This window comes from Myxocyprinus asiaticus, chromosome 8 (assembly GCF_019703515.2).
Source record: "Myxocyprinus asiaticus isolate MX2 ecotype Aquarium Trade chromosome 8, UBuf_Myxa_2, whole genome shotgun sequence".
NCBI lineage: Eukaryota > Metazoa > Chordata > Actinopteri > Cypriniformes > Catostomidae > Myxocyprinus > Myxocyprinus asiaticus.
Window position 1 is genome coordinate 1,517,784 of NC_059351.1, and position 19,873 is coordinate 1,537,656.

At 37.9% G+C, this 19,873-nt stretch overlaps 2 protein-coding genes across 4 annotated transcripts; one reads left to right on the forward strand and one right to left on the reverse strand.

Annotated features, from left to right (window-relative positions):
- Nucleotides 1–4,441: 4,441 nt before the first annotated feature.
- Nucleotides 4,442–14,618, forward strand: map9 (microtubule-associated protein 9). Of its 3 annotated transcripts, XM_051705034.1 has the most exons (14): nucleotides 4,487–4,534; nucleotides 4,626–4,705; nucleotides 4,849–4,945; nucleotides 7,255–7,851; nucleotides 9,536–9,732; nucleotides 9,952–10,048; nucleotides 10,151–10,206; nucleotides 11,689–11,759; nucleotides 11,860–12,016; nucleotides 12,164–12,253; nucleotides 12,375–12,536; nucleotides 12,853–12,998; nucleotides 13,188–13,338; nucleotides 14,253–14,618. In XM_051705034.1, exons 2-14 carry the CDS (start codon nucleotides 4,628–4,630, stop codon nucleotides 14,370–14,372), a joined length of 2,019 nt encoding a protein of 672 aa, XP_051560994.1. In that variant the 5' UTR covers nucleotides 4,487–4,534; nucleotides 4,626–4,627; the 3' UTR covers nucleotides 14,373–14,618. The 3 variants fall into 3 exon arrangements, with proteins under 3 accessions (XP_051560993.1, XP_051560995.1, XP_051560994.1); XM_051705033.1 differs by having other exon boundaries at nucleotides 4,442–4,705; XM_051705035.1 differs by having other exon boundaries at nucleotides 4,442–4,705; nucleotides 13,188–13,320.
- A 2,807-nt stretch (nucleotides 14,619–17,425) lies between these two features.
- On the reverse strand, nucleotides 17,426–18,568 carry npy2r (neuropeptide Y receptor Y2). The gene has a single exon (XM_051705057.1). The coding sequence runs from the start codon at nucleotides 18,566–18,568 to the stop codon at nucleotides 17,426–17,428; it is 1,143 nt and encodes a 380-aa protein (XP_051561017.1).
- Between the last annotated feature and the right edge of the window lie 1,305 nt (nucleotides 18,569–19,873).

Genomic DNA, 19,873 nt, shown 5'->3' on the forward strand with positions numbered 1-19,873 from the left:
CCAAAACATTCATCTTTTTTTGCTGAAGCCATTCTTTTGTTGACTGTGTATGTGTGCTTTGGATCATTGTCATGCTGAAAGGTGAAAGATCTCTACATTTTCAGCTTTCTAGCAGACGCCAGAAGGTTCTTCCAAAATTGACTGGTACTTGGAGCTATTCATGATTCCCTCCATCTTCACTAAAGCCCCAGTTCCAGCTGAAGCAGCCCCAAAGCATGATGCTACCACCACCATGCTTCACCGTGGGTATGGTGTTCTTTTGCCGATGTGCTGTGTTGTTTTTGCGCCAAACATACCTTTTACAATTTTGGGCAAAAAGTTCAATCTTGGTCTCATCAGACCATAACACATTTTTCCACATGGTTTTGGTAGACTGGATATAGGTTTTTGCGAAGTTTAGCCGGGCTTTGATGTTTTGTTTTTTTTTCGTCAGAAAAGGCTTGGTCTTGCCACCCTGCCCCATAGCCCAGACAGATGAAGAACATGGGAGATAGTTGTCACATGTAGGGTGCAACCAGTACTTGCCAGAAAGAGCTGCAGCTCCTTTAATGTTGCTGTCGGCCTCTTGACAGCCTCCCTGACCAGTTTTCTCATTGTCTTCTCGTCAGTTTTGGAGGGACGTCCTGTTCTTGATAATGTCAATGTAGTGCCATACTTTCTCCACTTGTTGATGACTGTCTTCACTGTGTTTCATGGTATACATAATGCCTTGGAAATTTTGTTTAGCCCTCACCTGAGGGATACCTTTCAACAGTGAGATCCCGTTAATGCTTTGTAATCTCTTTGTGGCCCATGGCTCTTGTAGTAGCATGCAACCAATGAGATGTCAGAAAAATCCTACAAGAACAGCTGAGATTAATTTGGAGTTAAACAGAGTCACTTCAGGTGAAGACAGGTGTGTACTGCTTCACATGAGCTTGATGATTGGTTGATTCTGAACAGTGCCACATACCCAGTTATAAAAAGGATGTGCATACTTATGCAGTTAAATTATTCTATGTTTTTTATTTTTGTTTGTTTTTCTCTGAAATGTGTCACTTTGGTTTTTAGTGGCATTGCATAGGTTTTTAATTTTTACATTAAAGGTGCAAAAAGTCTGATATGATTTATCTTTGTTTCATTTATTACATCACAAAACCTGCTGTTTTAACAGGGGTGTGTAGACTTTTTAAATCCACTGTATGCTTCAGTGCCCTCTGGGACCGTTATATATTGGCAAGACAACTATGCACCTCAAAACTAGGATTTCTGAACAACAACAACAACAACAACAACAACAACAAAAAGCATGCACACACATACACACACACTATAAAAATATGCAAGCCTATGGTAAAGCAGGCAACAAATAAATCCCCGGAAAACCAAACTGTTTACAGTTGTCCTGCTGACATACTGAAGTATTCCATTTTATTACCTCCTATTTCCTTCTCTCTTCATCTCCAGGACCAGTACTATTTATAGTTTTATATTTCATTGACAAAAACCATTCAGGCTTGTTGCTGCTAAATGGTATCTTCCAGCAACCGGATCTTTTCCCATCATCCCACTTTTCTGTTTGACACAAACCAGCATTCTGCTTACATCCCATTTCTCAAACAAACTGCAGGCATTTAAAAAGTCTCTTTCTTACAATAAGAGCTCCTGCATTAGCTGTAGTACACTTAATGTATGACTTTCAAAGTTTCAACCGTGCATAACGACAGTCTTTATAAAATCTATTGGTTACACCGACATAAATTGTTATTTTGAATCTGACAAACAGCACCCACCTCAGTCAGACATAAATCTACTACTGGGTTCTGAAAAGTCTTGGCTAAATATTATTCTTGGCTGGTTATGTTTCATGGTGTTTCCCTGGCAGAAGATCGAGCTCTTGTGGCAGGTTTTCTGCACAGGAAGTCAGATGTTCAAGTTTTCTACGATTAATTCACAATATACAATCTGATGACAATATGCTATTTATAAAGGAGACTTAAAAAGTGTGGCATGTTGAGACACTCCACCAGAGTAAATCGAGTAATATAATAAAAACAACTAACACTGTGTGGCTAGAGTCAGAGAGATGATATCATCACGTGGGGCTCGCTATCCCTTTTAATACTCATTGAGCATGATCATCCAACAATTAACATGCTTTCTCAGCCACTTCCTGTATTTTTCGTTTTATGTATTTGGCTACATGTGCTCTTGCCTCTGGGCTTTGATAATATTGTTTAGGAAAATAAATCATGTGCAATATCTCACACCGCTCCTCTAAAAAGAGCACTTAATCTCAGTTTAAATCTCACTAAAGCCTAAATCAACAGCAGTACACTGATGTAAAGGAGTCATTGCAGAATGGGGGGAGGCTGGTGTAAAACTGTGTCAAGCCATTTTTATTTGTATAGCACTTTTCACAACACACATCGTTTCAAAGCAGCTTTACAGGAAATCATGCATTAACAGACAATGAAACTGTAATATCTATAAAGTCTTAGAGTCATTGTGTAGTTTGATTAAATATGATTGTAAACTGTGTATCAAAATAAATATTTAAATAATAACTGTATACACTTTATTGCAAATTGAGAGGCGAGATTAAGATTTTATTTATCAGAAGTTGTGGCATTATTGACTGATCTGGAACTATTTGTCTTGATAACTCTCCAAATTGAAATCTTAATATGAATCTCAGGCCAATATTTATATGATATCACAGTCTGTGTCTGTAGCCTAGAGTTGTCTTGGCTATATGTACTAAAGAATTGAAAGATAGTATACAATGTAAACATTATTACAGAATAAACATTAAATAATGCATAACCAGGCCAGTAGATAACGTCCAGAGTTTGAAAAGTCAAATATGTTCATATCATTGTTGACTGTTATTATCTATGGCTGATTTAAGTATAATATAATGGTTGTTACTGATGGGTTAATTATTAATGGAAGATAATCTAAAAATGTTACCAATTTAACTATTATTACAGGCAAAAAGTATGTAGAACAACAACAAAAAGAGTGTGCCAAATAAACAGTGAGGTCTTAGAAACAGTGAAACAAATAAACTGAAGCCTGACATTAACAATGGCAAGAAAAGCCCCTGTCATGGTCATTTCTGCTGTTATTTACTCATGAAAAGAACACCCAAAAATAACAATACAATAAAGAGTAAATAACAAACAAACAAACAAAACTCAATTTGTTCTGTTGTCCCCTGAGGCTAATCATTCAATGTCTATTTATCCATCTGAAAGACCTTCCTAGAAGTTTTTGCAATTGCATTTTTGAAATTTTTGCATAAGTAACATATGATTTTTTTTTTTTTTTTTTACATCGATATTTAATTTAATGCCTGCTGTAGAGGATGTCAGGACTTAAAGAAAGTTAATTTTATTGCTAACTAATTCACTGATTTAAATAAAATGTTGAATAATATGTATATCAAATTTCATATAAATGGATAGATGTATATAATATGTTTAAATCTTGTATTTTTGAATGCACTCTAGTATACAGAATGAGCAGTGCCTGCATTTACTGTAATAAGCTTTCAATTATAATGAGCATTAATCAGCACTTCATAGGAATAACTCAATTTCAAATGTATACGGTAATTGTTTTCTTGAAATATGTATTTAAAAGATTTTTTAATGAATTAAATACTAACGATGATTACATAATAATGCACCTAATGTTCCTCTTGCCATAAAATGGGCTGAATTGTGATATCAAGCCTGTGAACCTCTGAAAAATCCTACATTATGGTTGCATGTATCTTCAAGGAGAAATCAAAAGTGTGTTCCGCAGAGATACAGGAACACTGACGTCTAACTCCCCCTGGTGGCTGATGTTGTAACGTCAGTTGTTTTGATTACACGCCTGCGTCACTAATCTTGTGAATATTAACAAAGTCTTTCTAGCAAGTCAGTCCACTGTCGGTCATCTCTGGAACGCTCTCGGGAGGATATTTCCAGTCATGATAGTGCAGCTCCCATCTACTTCAATGGAGAAAGACCGAAATCTCAAAAACGGTTGGTCAAGATTACGATCAAAGAATATATTTCAAATCAGCAGTAAAATTTGACAATACTGGAATCATAAATGTTTCTTATTTATTTAAAATTACGCAAAAAAACGCAATTTTCCCGGCTTGTGTACCTAAAGCGCATGCGCATTCTAGAGTTAATTGACAGACGTTGTCTGAATCTAAAAGGTGATTGGCTCTTTTAACTGTAAGGCGGGACTTCCTTTCCACATCCGTTGACCGTTGGGCGTTCCATTCATTTGAATAGAAGTGGACCCGTCTCTGGTATTAAAAGGCTCTGGTATTAATAACGTAACGTGACGATGACGTCTTTGGTAAGAGGGGACCAATCAGCTGGTGAATACTAAGCAACGTCAGCACAACCTAATTAATTTTCATGAGCTTAGCCTTCCTCATAGTAGGTTTCGTCAATACTGATCCGGCAGTTGCTGTGGTGACACGCGTAAACAGATAACTGTTCAGCATAATTCACGCTTGCCTTTACTCGTTTGTTTTGAGGCTCTGGTAGGTTATAATTGTATGGATCTTTGGTGCCTGATTGTTATATCTAAAATCGAGCTTGTTTAACAATCATTGCGTCGAAACTGCTTGTTAGATATGATGGACGACAAGCCCTTTTCAACAACACTTGCTCACACGAAAAGCCCTAAAACATCCAGAAGAACAACTTTCCAGGTAACAGTATTAAGTCATTAGTTTGCTCCGAACTAAAAACACATAGGTTGTGTTTCAAAACCAAAACAGTTTTTGGGCAGCATACGATATCAAACGTGTTTCCCTAAAAAGCTCAATAACACATGAATGTTGTTGAATTTCAGGATGAGCTGGAGGCAGCTGTGTCTACTAGAGCCAGCCGACATAAACAAAGTTACTCTGATGACTTCGATGATGATGATGATGATGATGATGACGATGGCAAGTTATTACAATATTATGCTAATCTGCAGTATCTGTATTTAAAGGAGTAGTTCACCCAAAAATGAAAATTCTCTCATCATTTACTCACCCTCCTGGCATCCCAGATGTGTATGACTTTCTTTCTTCTGCTGAACACAAATGAAGATTTTTAGAAGAATATTTCCGCTCTGTAGGTCCATACAATGCAAGTGAATGGTGACCAGAACTTTGAAGCACATAAAGGCAGCATAAAAGTGATCCATAGGACTCCAGTGGTTTAATCCATGTCTTCAGAAGATATCTAGTGGATTTTGGATGAGAACAGACCAAAATATAACTCCTTTTCCACTGTAAATCTTGATATCAGCAGTCTCCTTGGAGATTATGATTTCATACCCATGCTGTGCAGTGCTGATTTAATGAAAATGTTGAATAAGATGTATATTAAATGTTACATAAATGGATGGATGGACATAAAATGTTAATCGCGTGTCCTTTTGAATGCACTGTAGTATACAGAATCAGCAGTGCAAGTTTCATAAGAATACGGTTATCGTAAACTTTCAACGTTTACAGAGTCGTGTGACAAAACAACATGGCGCTGATCACAGCGGAGTTTGTCTTTGGGAGAAATGCCAACAAAACTACATCTGGCAAAAAAAACTAATTAAGGTTTTAAATTGAAACCTGTTTGAGTCAAAAGATTAGAGTCTGTAGTGTCCTCCGATATGTCATTTTTTTAAACTTGAGCGATTTATCGCGGAACGCAACACTGCTAAACACTCATGTGCACTTTAGCGCTATTTTTCCTTAGAAAATCTATATTTACTGTGCATTATCCCATTGAGAATCAATGTGTTCATGCAAAAGCAGAAAAAGTTGCTTTCAGAAGCTTTATGTGGCGTTAGGAAGAAAATAAGGTGCATTTCGAACTAAATAATGAAATAAGTGTCCTGAGATGTCTCTGTGATGGCTCTAGACACTGCAAACATAAATGTGTCCGCGGACCGTGGTTTCTGATGATTTCTGCCTGTCAATCATTTTGCAGATTCTCACAGTGTTGCAGTGAAATTTTGAGGCTTAATGCCACTTTTATGCCATGTTTTTCATAACTGTTGTCAGTTGAGGGCGCCATTTCACTGCTGTTATGTTTGTCAACCGTGAGATGATGCTTTTTTGCTCAGTGTCGGTGACAACGGTGTTTTTGGTGTGAGGGGTTTTTGAAAAAAGGGGGTGTGGCTAATTCAACAGCTCAGCTCGTAAAAATTCCAGAATGGCAAAAACTGCTTACAGCAACTTTTAAGTCATTTACTAATAGGGAGCAAGGGAGCGTCCTATACCTTTCTGTGCAGTTAAGTGCATTCACTCCTAAAATCCGACCAAAAGTTCAGTTTCAGGCTGCAGATGATGTTTGGATCACATGGGACAATGATAATCAGTACATCGATTCAGAATTTATAATATATCATTCTATTTTAACATGGTTGGCAGTGATTGGACGATGCTGGCCATTACTTTGAATCAGAAAATTGTGCTTTTATTAAAATTTTTGCAACTTAGTCCCACTGTCCACATATGTGGACATAATTGTTTAGGAAATCTGTTTGCTCTAGAAAAATGTAGTTCATTAGGTGCTACTAGTTACAGATCAAAAAGGGAAATGGAAAATACACACAGCAGTCACGCTCGGGTCTCAGGAGGTTATACATTATATATAAATATATAAATCTCGACATCAGCAGTCTCCTTGGTGATCATGATTTCAAGCTTGTAATCGAGCTTGAAATCATGACTGTGCCTGGAGACTGCAATGGCTAGATGTACAGCGAAAAAGGGGTTACCTTTTGGTCTGTTCTCACCCAAAACTGATTAGATCACTTCTGAAGACATGGATTAAACCACTGGAGTCTTATGGATTACTTTCATGCTGCCTTTATGTGCTTTTTGGAGCTTCAAAGTTCTGGTCACCATTCACTTGCATTGTATGGAGCTACAGAGCTGAAATATTCTTCTAAAAATCTTCATTTGTGTTCTGAAGAAGAAAGAAAGTCATACACATCTGGGATGACATGAGGGTGACAATTAAAGTGATTTGATTTGAGTAAATGATGAGAGAATTTTCATTTTTGGCTGAACTACCACTTTAAATGGCTTAACTTCATGGTATGCTCAAAACAACATACCTTGCACCTTGGGGCAACAATGTCCAAAGATTTCCACAAGAAGGCAACCTTTCTGTGTTTGTTCTCTGATATCATATGATTTGCATGTATGTAATTTTCAGTGTTCTTTACCTAGTATTGAAAAACTTGAATTGCTCTCTGCAGATGTGTTCAACAAACTCCTTAAAATACAAAAACAGAAAAAGGCGAGATTTAAATCTGGGAGGACAAAAGGCAAGATAAATGATTTCAAGCTTTCAGATGATGAAGAAGAAAATGTAAACCCCAAAAAAGTAGTATCCTTCCTGAAAACCAAAAGAAAAAGTTCAACTGTGCAAGATGAACAGCTAAACTCCTTGGGGAGTATAGATAGCCATGGTTCTTTTCGTTCCACCCAGTCCATGAATACTCCTCAAAGTCCAAGCAACTCTCAGACTCCAGTGAAACATCAGCAGTCAGATTCTCCTTTGTCCTTTCAATCTGACAAGTGTCAACCTGAGTCCACTTTACTCCAGAATGCTGATCACTCAGAATCTGTAATGAGGATGAGAAGGACCCAGGCAGAATCTTCTGAGGTGAAGAAGAGCCCGTCAGATTCTCATTTGCCACTCAACTCTGAGAATAGCCAATGGGAATCTCCCGACCCCCTTCTAACAGAGGACCCGAGGTGGGACAGTCCATTGCCATTGCCCTCCGAAAAAGATGGTGAACTGCCTATTCCTCAGCCCAGGGAGAGGAGTGTTAAACCAACACTCTCTACAGGTCAGGGCTAAAGTCTTTGCATATCTGCTGGTGTTTACAATCTCTGGTACTTTACAAGACCTGTTATCACTACAAGTAAGACCCATTATTAATACCTGCTAGTTTGACCACTCATTATTTTACTCTGCATGCATCTTGAACTTTTGCATCTTGATTTTAATGATATCTCCATAGTGACCACATTCTAGCTGAAAAACTTAACCCTGAAGTGTTTTCAGAGCTAGGCTTGATCCATGTCTTTACAGTCAGCTCAAAGGACTTTCAAAAATTAAAGGTGCATTCAGTAATGTTTTGCCATTCAAGAAATGCGACATTCACAGTCAGCCATGACTGTTTAATTATTTAAATTACTAAATTATTCAGTGAGGGGTTACAGACTTTTTTCTCAGCCTCTGATATGCTCAAAGATCAGAAGTTGTGTGCTTTTAAAGGGACAGTTCACCCAAAAATGTAAATTCTCTCATCATTTACTCACCCTCATGCCATCCTAGATGTGTATGACTTTCTTTCTTCTGCAGAACACAAATGAAGATTTTTAGAAGAATATTTCAGCTCTGTAGATCCATACAATGCAAGTGAATGGTGACCAGAACTTTTCAATCCCAAAAATTACTTTAAGTAAACATGAAAGTAATCCATAAGACTCCAGTGGTTTAATCCATGTCTTCAGAAGTGATATGATAGGTGTGGGTGAGAAACAGATCAATATTTAAGTAATTTTTTATGCAAAATCTCGACTTTTCAGGTGTGAAAGTAAAACTAAACAGGCAGTACGTGTGACTTTCAGATGTAAAAGTGAAAGTGGAGATTTAGAGTAAAAAAAGACTTCAATATTGATCTGTTTCTCACCCACACCTATCAAATTACTTCAAAAGTCATGGATTAAACCACTGGAGTCTTATGGATTACTTTTATGCTGCCTTTAAGTGCTTTTAGGAGCTTCAAAGTTCTGGTCACCATTCACTTGCATTGTATGGACCTACAGAGCTGAAATATTCTTCTAAAAATCTTCATTTGTGTTCTGCTGAAGAAAGAAAGTCATACACATCTGGGATGGCATGAGGGTGAGTAAATGATAAGAGAATTTACATTTTGGGGTGAACTATCCCTTTAACACTATGTACTTTAAAACATGATTTAAAAAAGAAACACTATTTTTGTCCCTTGCAGCTTTCCGTAGTTCGAGCTTATTACTGATTCATCAGATGTTTAAGTTAGTTCAGAAGATAGCAGGCTGTAAATATGCTAAGATGTGCCAAAGTTTGCGAGGTTCATGGCATTGTTTCTTAACAAAAGAGTTTTGTAAATGCCCTGGCTCATGAGCTAAAGTTTGCAAGTGGTGCATATCTTTATATATTACTCTCTGTGTTCAGGGTTGCAACTCAACGAAGTTTCCAAAATCTCACCAAGGCATTTTGACCAATCACACGGCCGCACTTGCGAGTTGCGAGCCCTTTTCTTGCATGCACACATACACAACAAACAGCAGCTAACAAGACAGTGTTTGGGTACTGAATTGCGTCTGTATTTGGTCTTATACTGTAGAAAGACCAGTATAGGCTAATTATTACTTAATATTAAAATATGGTATTTTTGACATCACTACAAGATGATTAAAATCATTCGGGGCACAATCCCGGTAAAAAAGCAAACAGATAAAATGAACTTCCTTTTATGTAAGCAGGTTTTCTTTCTGAAGACAATTCCCCCAGACCCAAGCCCAGGCAGAAGACATTAAATATGTGGGACAGTTGTCAGTTAGAGGAGGAAACACAGGCAGAGACCCCTGCCTGCAGCAGAGCAGCCACCTCTTCTATGTCCATAGCCCTCTCTAACATGTCCTCTTCCGAGAAGAGTCAAACCCCTACCAAGAGTGTTCAGGTGAGAATTTGTAAATGATTGAAAGACTAGAGGGCACAGATCACAATGGAAACTCATGGTCAATGCACAGGAATGGTATTACACTTTTCATTTGGAAGAAGGATCATCTTTAATTAATGGCGGTAATTAAATGTAAATGTTTTGGTCAAAGCTCCTTTTTGGAGTTGGTTATTGTGTTCAAGTGGCAGTTCATATCTCACAACAGAAACAATTCTGTAGGGTACTGATAAAGGCCGTGTCATGTCAGAACGGATCAAGACGCAGTCGTCTTTGACAGAAGAGCAAGTGTCTGAGGCTCCAGCCACTGCAGGAAGTGGTATGTGTGGGAGGATATTTAGAATGTCCAAACGTTTATCAGTGTATTATTATGCAAGTTATTCACTTTTAAGTAATGCGTATTTCATTGTTTATTTTTTAGCAGCCTCAGAGGAAAGCAAAGAGGGACAGCACTCAACATCCTTTCAGGAAAATCATGTAAGGCAGAGTAACAGTGAAAAAATATTGAACTTTTTTTATATTGATTAAAAAACAAACAAAACAACAACAAACAGACAAAAAACATTTGAAACAATGTTACTAAAGAATACAGTACTCTACAAATCAATTCAATTAACAACTCAATTAACTAATGAACATTTATATCACAGTTTCTACTTAATTTACTTGGCTTTAAAGAAACTAATAACTGACATCAGGCTTTAAATTTGATTCCCCAAAATGCACATAAAGCTGCACTTCAGCTATGCATATTCACATATGAAATATTACATGGATTGAACAGGATCCAACGTCATCAAAGGGTGCACAAATCACCTTAATGGTGACTTTACACGAAACCGCTTACAGTAAAACAATATCAATATTACTAAAAATAGCTACAATCTCCATGAATTCTTAATAACAACTAATTAAATGGGGGGCCTGGGTAGCTCAGTGGAAAATACGCTGGCTACCACCCCTGGAGTTCGCTAGCTCACTAGTTCAAATCCCAGGGCGTGCTGAGTGACTCCAGCCAGGTTTCCTAAGCAACCAAATTGGCCCGGTTGCTAGGGAGGGTAGAGTCACATGGGGTAACCTCCTCGTGGTCGCTATAATGTGGTTTGTTCTCGGTGGTTAAGCGCAGATGCTGCGGTGGATGGTGTGAAGCCTCCACACGCGCTATGTCTCCGTGGCAACACGCTCAACAAGCCACGTGATAAGATGCACGGGTTGATGGTCTCAGATGCGCAGGCAGGTGGGATTCGTCCTCCGCCACCCGGACTGAGGCGAATCACTACGCAACCACAAGGACTTAAAAGCACATTGGGAATTGGGCATTCCAAATTGGGAGAAAAAGGGGGAAAAACCCCTAAAAAAAACAACTAATTAAATGCCACATAAGCTCCTTTTGACCAAACTAACATGCTTAAAGGTGCTGTAAGCGATTTATTTATTCATGGAAAAGTATGCAAAAAATGTTCTTACTCTCTGAAAGATATTAATGAAATAAGAGTCCTGAGATATCTCACTATATAAAATGTTGAGCTTTTCACCTGTCAATCATTTAGCTCATTCTCATAGTGTTGTGTTTGAAGTGGATCATTGAGGATATGATTCATAATGTTTGTCAGTTGAGGGCGCTATTGTGCCACTGTTGAATTTGACAGCTAGAGGAACAAACAATCCTGCTCTTTTGCTCAGATTTGGTCTTAAAATTATCTTTGGAGGGTGGGGTTTAGGAATGAGGGGGTGTGGCTAATTCAACTGCTCACTCATGGGAAAGCTTCAAAATGCTAAAATCACTTACAGCATCTTTAAATGACTCAAGTGCAAGGGCTTATGGGTTATGTTCATGTTATTTTTTTTTTTTCAGTGTAATAAATGATAGATTTTTGGGTGCACTAACCCTGTAAATGCTAAAGTCATTCCTTATTAAATGTGAAGTCTCCATTTTTTTTTTTTTTTTTTTTTTATCAGGAGTGTCCCCACGCAAACTCTTACCACACATCCACCACACAGAGCCAAATTTCTAGCAAATCCACAGACAGGTTAGTGAATTTGTTAAATTCTTCATACTGTTAACTGATGTGTGTTTCTCAAATGCCCCAACCACTGAAGACCCACGGAAGAATGTCTTTTATACATTAGACCTCCAGGCTCTTGGTCATCCAGTTCAAGAAAGTCCAAGAGCTCCTACAGAGCAGAGTCTAAATACCTCGGTACATTGAAGATTCTGGATCAGAGGATACAGGAGACCCAACAGACTCCAGCGGCAGCAGATTCACTAAGAGCTGCGGTGTACCAGGTTCGACTAATCATTTACTAAAAACATCCTAATAATTAAGTTATATTTGGAGGCTGAGCAATGGAATTTATAATAAATTGACTGTCTATTAATTTCATTACTAAGTCTGTTATAAGTAGAATATCATGCTTGGATTTTTCCCGGCAGGAATGGCTAAGAAAGAAGGAAGAAAACATAGAAATTGCGATGAGGGCAAAGAAGCAGGAAGAGAAATTGAAAGAGGAGAAAAGGCAAGAGGTAAAGGCAAGATTAACCACATTTCTATGTGAACTTCTACAATCAATTCATTGCATTTTTGTTGTTGCATATGCCACAATCCTGCCGTGATTCATCAAATATTTGTCCTTCCCTTTCTTAGGAAAAGCTTGCAAAAATTGCAGATGCTAAGGCCTCTTATAATGCCTGGAAGGAGAAAAAAGCGGAAGCCATCAGAAAGAAAAGAAAAGAAAAGCAGGAGGCAATTAACATGCAGCAAATGGAAATGGATAAAAATCAAGAGAAAAAAGATACAGCAAAACAGGTTTGTATTTTTCAGTAGTTATTAGAGCGGTTATTTTTTGAGGAAATATTGCATCAAATTTTGCTTCAGTAAATGCAGTGACTCAGTCATGTAACATGATCACTGCATCTACTGTCCAAGATGGTCAAAGGGTATGAGTCATGCATGAAGTGCACAGTAAATGGTACTCACCGACACAAGGGTGAATAAATCATGACGAAAAGAATTTTGGGGGGGGGGGGGGGTTAACTAAATCCTTTTAGAGGGAACTCAGAAGCACGCATAGACCCTACTGTTGAGTGCAACTTTAGCGCAATGCATCATTCACATATAACAGGTTTTTGAGAAATGGAAACAGGAGCACGACAGTATCCTAAAAGAAAGGATAAGGAAAATGAAACAGACTGAGAAAAGACAGATACTACAGCAGGTCAGGGAGAAAGAGGAGAGGAAGAGGGACTGCACCTCTGCTTTCAATGAATGGTAAGAACATATAACCCTGTTTTATTCATTTAATTTTATTTTGTTGACTAGCTCACAGCTGATCACGGTCAAGTCTCTCAGGCAATTATAACTTGATTAAGAAGCCTCAGGTTACAGACTAACATTATGACTGTGCTGTTGTGGGTAGAAGAACATGACTTGCCGTTAATGACTTTAAATATTGCATAGGAGTGGACGAAAGAAGGATGTGATTCAAGAGAAGGTAAAGGCAGAACACAAGGAGAAGATAAAGGAAGTGGAAGAGAAATATGAAAAGGAGGAAAGAGAAAAAATTGCCTTGGAGATGTATGACAAATGGATGGTATGTTACAATGTTACAGTAAGTTCCCTTCACTAGTTCATGAATACACAACCTGTCCTGGGCTTAGCTTTTATAAGTACTCTAATGGCAAACGTGCCATTATGCAACACAAATTTTAAATGCAAATCAAACCAATTTTGCAAAATGCTAATGTCAAATCAATTTGGGCTGTAATGCACACTTAAGGCCCCAGCACATTTACAAAGTTGTTCAGAGGTAAAAAGAAGTTTTTTTTCAAATCACATGACATGTTCTTGGAAAATGTCTCTACGTGAAGGATCGTACAGACGTTGGTAAATTTGCACCAGTTTTCTAATAACTCTGCACCTCAGTGTGTTCATGTTGACTGATCTTAACTGACCGAAGGGGAATTAGCTGTCAGTCTCAAAATGGGTGGAGCTCCAGGTAACACCCACCGATGACATGGACCAATGGCAGTAAGGTGTTTAGCAGTCGGTACAAAGTTTTCCTGAAAGTTCGCCCTGGCGAGCTATTACGAAGCACCGAAATGAACTCAAAAACACCTTTTTGGCCAGATTTGATTTTAAATGATGTCACACCCATTCGTTCTTCGATTTCATAGGAAGTATGCAGGGGCCTAATGTGTGTTCGCCAAATACATACATTCTTGTAGACTCTAGAGTAAATGATTGTGTAATGGCATTACTCTTCATTATTAATTATTAGAATGCAGATAAAATAAAATGTCAGACAAATCAAATCACATCTGAAATGTCTTTTGCAAGTCTGTGCATTGTTGTCACTATTCTGAAAAGGTTAATTCAGTCATCACATATTTCTATGAAATGAGGCTGTTCAGTCCTCATCACAGATGCTTTGAGATTAACATATAGTTTGAATGTTTTATTCCCCAGCATTTTGCCTCTGTGTTTTGATGTTGAATTGATATTGTTCTTGTAATTTTATCACAGAAAAGAAAAGAGTTTCAACAAAAAAGAGAGAGAAAAGAAAAAAAGATACAAGAAATTCTTCAAGATGTGCCCCCTCCACCATGGAGCCCACCTAATAAAACCATCCCGTTTGGAAAATGAGCTTCATTAATACGGTAAATGGTAATGTCATTGGCAGATTTGAAATGATGTCGTAAAAATGGTAAAAATTCACTTACGGTAATGTTATCCAGTAACGCTGCATGACATAATGATCAAGTTGTCCTTAAAGGTGCTTTATGTCATTTTTATGCTATTTAAATAGGTTAACATGATAATTAAAGACAAATCAATGCTGTAATTTAAGGGTTTATTGAAGCCTTATCCTTGTGTAAAATATATATATATATATTTGTATTTTTTTTTTTTATTACTTCAATAAAAGTATTGTATCTTGAAATGTGACATCAGTGTCTTTTAATAGCTCTCAAACTCCAGTTGCATCAAGCAGACTGTATGTACTCTGCAGAAGTGATTTGTCTTGTTTACTGCAGAGGCAGTTTAACTGGAGTCACTAGAGCTAAAGGCTCTGGGCCTCCATTCATGGTGCTACAGTATAATGTTTCAACAACCAAACCAGCAATTTTTGTTGCCAAGCCCTTAACCCATACACAATCTCCACACAATCTGTGACATGATTAGAAAGTATAGTAAAATAACCTACTTACCTAAATCTTAACATTAGAACAATGCGGGGCCTGGGTATCTCAGCGAGTATTGACGCTGACTATCACCCCTGGAGTCACGAGTTTGAATCCAGGGTGTGCTGAGTGACTCTGGCCAGGTCTCCTAAGCAACCAAATTGGCCCGGTTGCTAGGGAGGGTAGAGTCACATGGGGTTACCCTCTCGTGGTCGCGATTAGTGGTTCTCGCTCTCAATGGGGCGTGTGGTAAGTTGTGCGTGGATTGCGGAGAGTAGCATGAGCCTCCACATGCTGTGAGTCTCCGCGGTGTCATGCACAACGAGTTACGCGATAAGATGCACGGATTGACGGTCTCAGAAGCGGAGGCAACTGAGATTCATCCTCCGCCACCTGGATTGAGGTGAGTAACTGCGCCACCACAAGGACCTACTAAGTAGTGGGAATTGGGCATTCCAAATTGGGGAGAAAAGGGGATATTAATAATAATAATAATTATAATAATAATAATAATTAGAACAATGCAAATTAACAATCTACAGAGAAATAAGGAAGGTGAATAATGGGAGCCACATTTAACCTCGTGAGACCCCCGCATCCACATGTGTGGACTTTACTTTTTGGCTTCGTTATAGGCTATGCTTAAATAATTTTTTTTAAAACCACCTAATCTCAGTTCAGGAGACTCTAGGCTGTCTTTAAAGGGTTTCAGCACATGACTCGTGACAAAACAACATGGTGCCAATCTCAGCAGAGTGTGTGTTTCAGAGAAACAACAACAAACTAGATCTGGTAAGAAACCAGCTTAAGTTTTCACATTAAAACCAGTTTGACTTAAAAGAGTAGAGTCTCTAGTTTCATCCGATATGCCATTTTAAAACTTGCATCGATTTATTGCGAAATGGCTCACTTTTAAACACAGTGTCCACGTATGTGGACAATAGGACTAACTTTCCATAAAAATCCTACATTCACTGTGCATTATCACATTGAGGATCAATGGACGTACCCAAAAGCTGGAAAATGTTGCTTTCAGAGACTGTATACGGAGTTAGGATGAAAATAAGGTGCATTTCAAACTGTTCTGAGACCAGTGAAGACAGACAGTACATTGAGGTTAAGTAATTCACTAATTAGGGAGCAAGAGAGTAGGGGTGCATCCTATAGCTCTCTATGCAGTTAAGTGCATTCACTTCTAACATCTGGTCAAAAGTTCAGTTTCAGGCTGCAGATGATGTTTGGATCACTCAACATGTTTGACAGACATGAGACAATGATAATCAGTACATCAATTGTATAATGCAAAATTAAATTTTATCATGGTTGGCAGTGATTGGATGATGCTGACAATTACTTTTAGTCAGAATTAATTATTCAGCTTTACAGAAAATCAGCTGTAATGTCTATAAAGTCTCAAAAACAGGAATAATCAACACTCCTGGACACATAATAAACTATTTGACTAAAACAATCCGACTTTCTTTAGCTTGAAATTACTTACAATTTCACTACTTAGTTCCTCTGTCCACATATGTGGACATCAATTTGTAGGAAAACTTTTTTTTTTTTTTTTTATTTATTTATTTATTTTTTTGCTTGTTTATTAGGTGCTACTAGTTACAAATCAAAAAGAGAAATGAAAAATGCACACAGCAGTCACACGTAGGTCTCAGAAGTTTAAACCTATTTTTTGTCTGAAAAATTAGCATAGCCTAACCATGAGATGGCAGCAGAGCTGGTAATGCAGGTGCTGAAGATTTGAGACTAAAAGCCATCTGCTTAAAATAAAAAACCTTAATGTTGCAATATGTCTTTAGATAAACAGCTTTGTGCAGAGTCAGAAACTCAGTATTGGCCTTTATATAATGCTTGTGTGCTCTTTGCAACTTCCAAAGACAGACTGGACTGTAATTGACAGGATCAATAGTCTGAGACGCTCTTATCCTGTTTTTATGTTGTTCTCTTGTGCTTAATGAGTATTGATTGGTCTGGTGTTCTTGTCATCCCATTGATCTTTCATGGGCCAGTGGCTGATCAGAATTAGGAATACTGATATTAACAGTAAATTACAAGAAAGTCCTCCCGGTAATTGAATAATATCTCTAGCACATGCTTAGAATGTTTATTGTGACTTTTTTCACAGGTAATGAAAAAAACAACAACTGAAAGATACAGTATTCGATATATGACGCTTGCAAAAGATTTTCCTGCCTCAGTGGCTTTGTTCACACATCTCTCCATTCTTTATAAATATGGCTCATCATATGCTTATTCTAAATACATCCAAATACATATGACATTATAACAAAATGTAGAACACACAACAAGTAAGTACAAGTAAGTGATTAGTCACAAATTCACCACGATAGTCTTGTAAATCTGTCAAATGTCAGGCAATTTGTGGGGCAAAGGCAAAGTGTTCGGTCTTCTCATTTCCCTTTGACAATACATTAAATAGTCCTAATTATGATAATATTTTATTAAAGTGTTGCCTTCTCAAAAACCAAATGACCATCACAACAGTGTGTTTGCCTGTACAAAGGTAACACTGATTGTATTTTGCTTATTGCATGCTGTACATTTGTCCCTTACTCCCTTACTTCTACAAACCCTTCTTATTCTGTTGTTTAACCTGCCACACTTGAACACAGCCACAAAGGATCCTCTGTAGTTCCTGTTCATCCAGCCATAGAGGATGGGATTGGCAAAGGTGGAGCACATGGCCACAATATGGAATGCTGTATAGAGCAATTTGAAGTCTTTCATTTCCAGTACACTACTATCAATATCCACAGCCAGCTGGAAGGCGTGAAAGGGCAGCCAGCTAACGGTGAAGACCACCACTACAGCCACGAGCATTTTTGTCGTCTTCTGTCGTCGCTGATGTCGGTCGCTACGGCCACCACCGGGGCTAACGTGATTTCTTAACTTGTTCCAGATCCGAATGTATGCAAATGAAATGATAGATAATGGCAGGCCGTACTGTATAAAAAACATGGAAATGCTGTAGATGGTCCCATCCGTACTGCTTCCAGGCCACCTCTCAGCGCAACCCTGAATTGACTGCTCAGGTGTTAGGTCAAAGGTCACATATTCACGAAAGATAGCTAGAGGGCTAGCAAGGATAGCACTTGCTACCCATGTGATCACAATGACGACTACACACATGTCTTTGGACATCTTGGTTTCCATGTGATAGACAATGCTACGGTACCGGTCCAGTGCTATCACGTTGAGCGTGATGGTTGAAACGTGCACTGCTAAGCCTTGTGCATATGGCAGCAGGTAGCACATCACCTGTCCAAATTTCCACTCTCCGTACAGTGTGTACATCAAAGTAAAAGGTAAACACAATGTGTTGACCAATAAGTCTGCCACAGCCAAGTTGACAATGAAATAGTTAGTGACTGTGTGTAAATTTCTAAACTTGTACACTACATAGATGACCAGTGAGTTCCCAGTCACACCTAAGATGATAATGGTGCTGTAAGCCAAAATCAAAATCACCTGAACACCCACTAGTTTTGTACTGTCCTCCAGACCATCTAGTAAGGCATCCTCAACATGGCTATTGGCTGATGTACAGCAATTTGTGGGCTCAGATAAGGAGCTTGAGATCACGTCTTCAGACATGTTCATTTCAGTTCTTATATCCATATTTAGCATTCGTTCTCTAACTCTGAAAAAAGAAAAAAGAAAGAATATTAGAAAATCAGTTCACAGCTGTGCACAGTAATTAAGACCAAATAAATAAGGCTGTAATAAATAAGTTTAAAAGAGATTGTTAGATGCCCTGTTAACATGACTTTCAGTTCATAAGTATGTGCATACGAATAAAAAAAATAAACAGGTTTAGGTCTGGATTTGACCATTTTAATGCACTGTGATCAATAATTTTTACATATGAAAATGCACATTTGCACCAACTGTTAATTTAGTCCACTATTATTGATCAGCAATCAACTAATCATATAGATTGTCATAAACATAGAAATATCTTTCAAAATGTGCAAATAACTAGATTGATCTGAGCTGAAAAACATTTTCATAGCCTAAGTATCCTTTATAATTCCCTTAGCAAGTGCATTTATGAAGGAAATCCCTCTCCAAAAGACACTAAATTTTTTTTAACTTAACAATGTCTTATTTTAAAGACTCGATAGTGTCTTACCATCTTTAAATTGTGAAGTTTAATGCCACAGAAGCAGACGTATATCCTGCAGAAGGGAAAACAAATCCATGCCAGCATTATCGTGCATCCCCTAAGACGTTTCGAAGTAGTGGTCTCATCAACAGGAGCCCGTGTAAATTAGTTGTATTGAATGTTAAAGACCGCCCATCCAGCCACCAGGTATTAACCGCTCTACTGAGCGTCTGCAGAGTGTCTACAGAGCTTGATAAGTATTTACTCGGGGCCGACTCAAGGAGGGGCTCAGCCCCAATAACACTATGAGATGGGTACATTTAATGTATTCCACTCTGCTGCATAGACAATGTTTTTTTCTTTTACTGTGCTTACCTTACATCATTCAAGATAGCCAGCCAATATTCATACAGAATATTGTCATTTTCTATAATAAACACTTATAAAGTTAAACCACTTAAAGAACCATTCAAAGGATCATTGTTTTACTCTCCATTTATCAACAAAAACTGTAGAACATCAATCAGTAATTCCACAACTTCTATAGATTAAAGTAATATCAAACATCACAAAAACCTCACATTTAGCTTGGTCGTTATTTAGTGGAGTGAATTAATCAAGGGCGTAGGTTTGGTTTGAAAATTGGTAGGGACGTATTGCAAGGATAAACTTTCAAAATGTCGGTATTTAGAAAATGCGAGAAAGTCAGTCTGGTAATAGAGACAAAATAACGTTATTCTCTCATATAACAAGTCTCATTCCTTGTTTCTCTGCCCCACCATATTACATTTTAGCCTATTTTTATTTTTTAAGAAACT

Excerpts from the sequence above, each read along its gene's own strand:
- map9 (XM_051705033.1), top strand. The coding sequence starts at position 4,628 with ATGATGGACGACAAGCCCTTTTCAACAACACTTGCTCACACGAAAAGC. Across the intron at positions 12,017-12,163 it reads TAAGAGCTGCGGTGTACCAG|GAATGGCTAAGAAAGAAGGA; the intron begins GTTCGACTAATC and ends TTTTCCCGGCAG. Across the intron at positions 12,537-12,852 it reads AAAAAGATACAGCAAAACAG|GTTTTTGAGAAATGGAAACA; the intron begins GTTTGTATTTTT and ends CACATATAACAG.
- npy2r (XM_051705057.1), bottom strand. The coding sequence starts at position 18,568 with ATGGATATAAGAACTGAAATGAACATGTCTGAAGACGTGATCTCAAGC.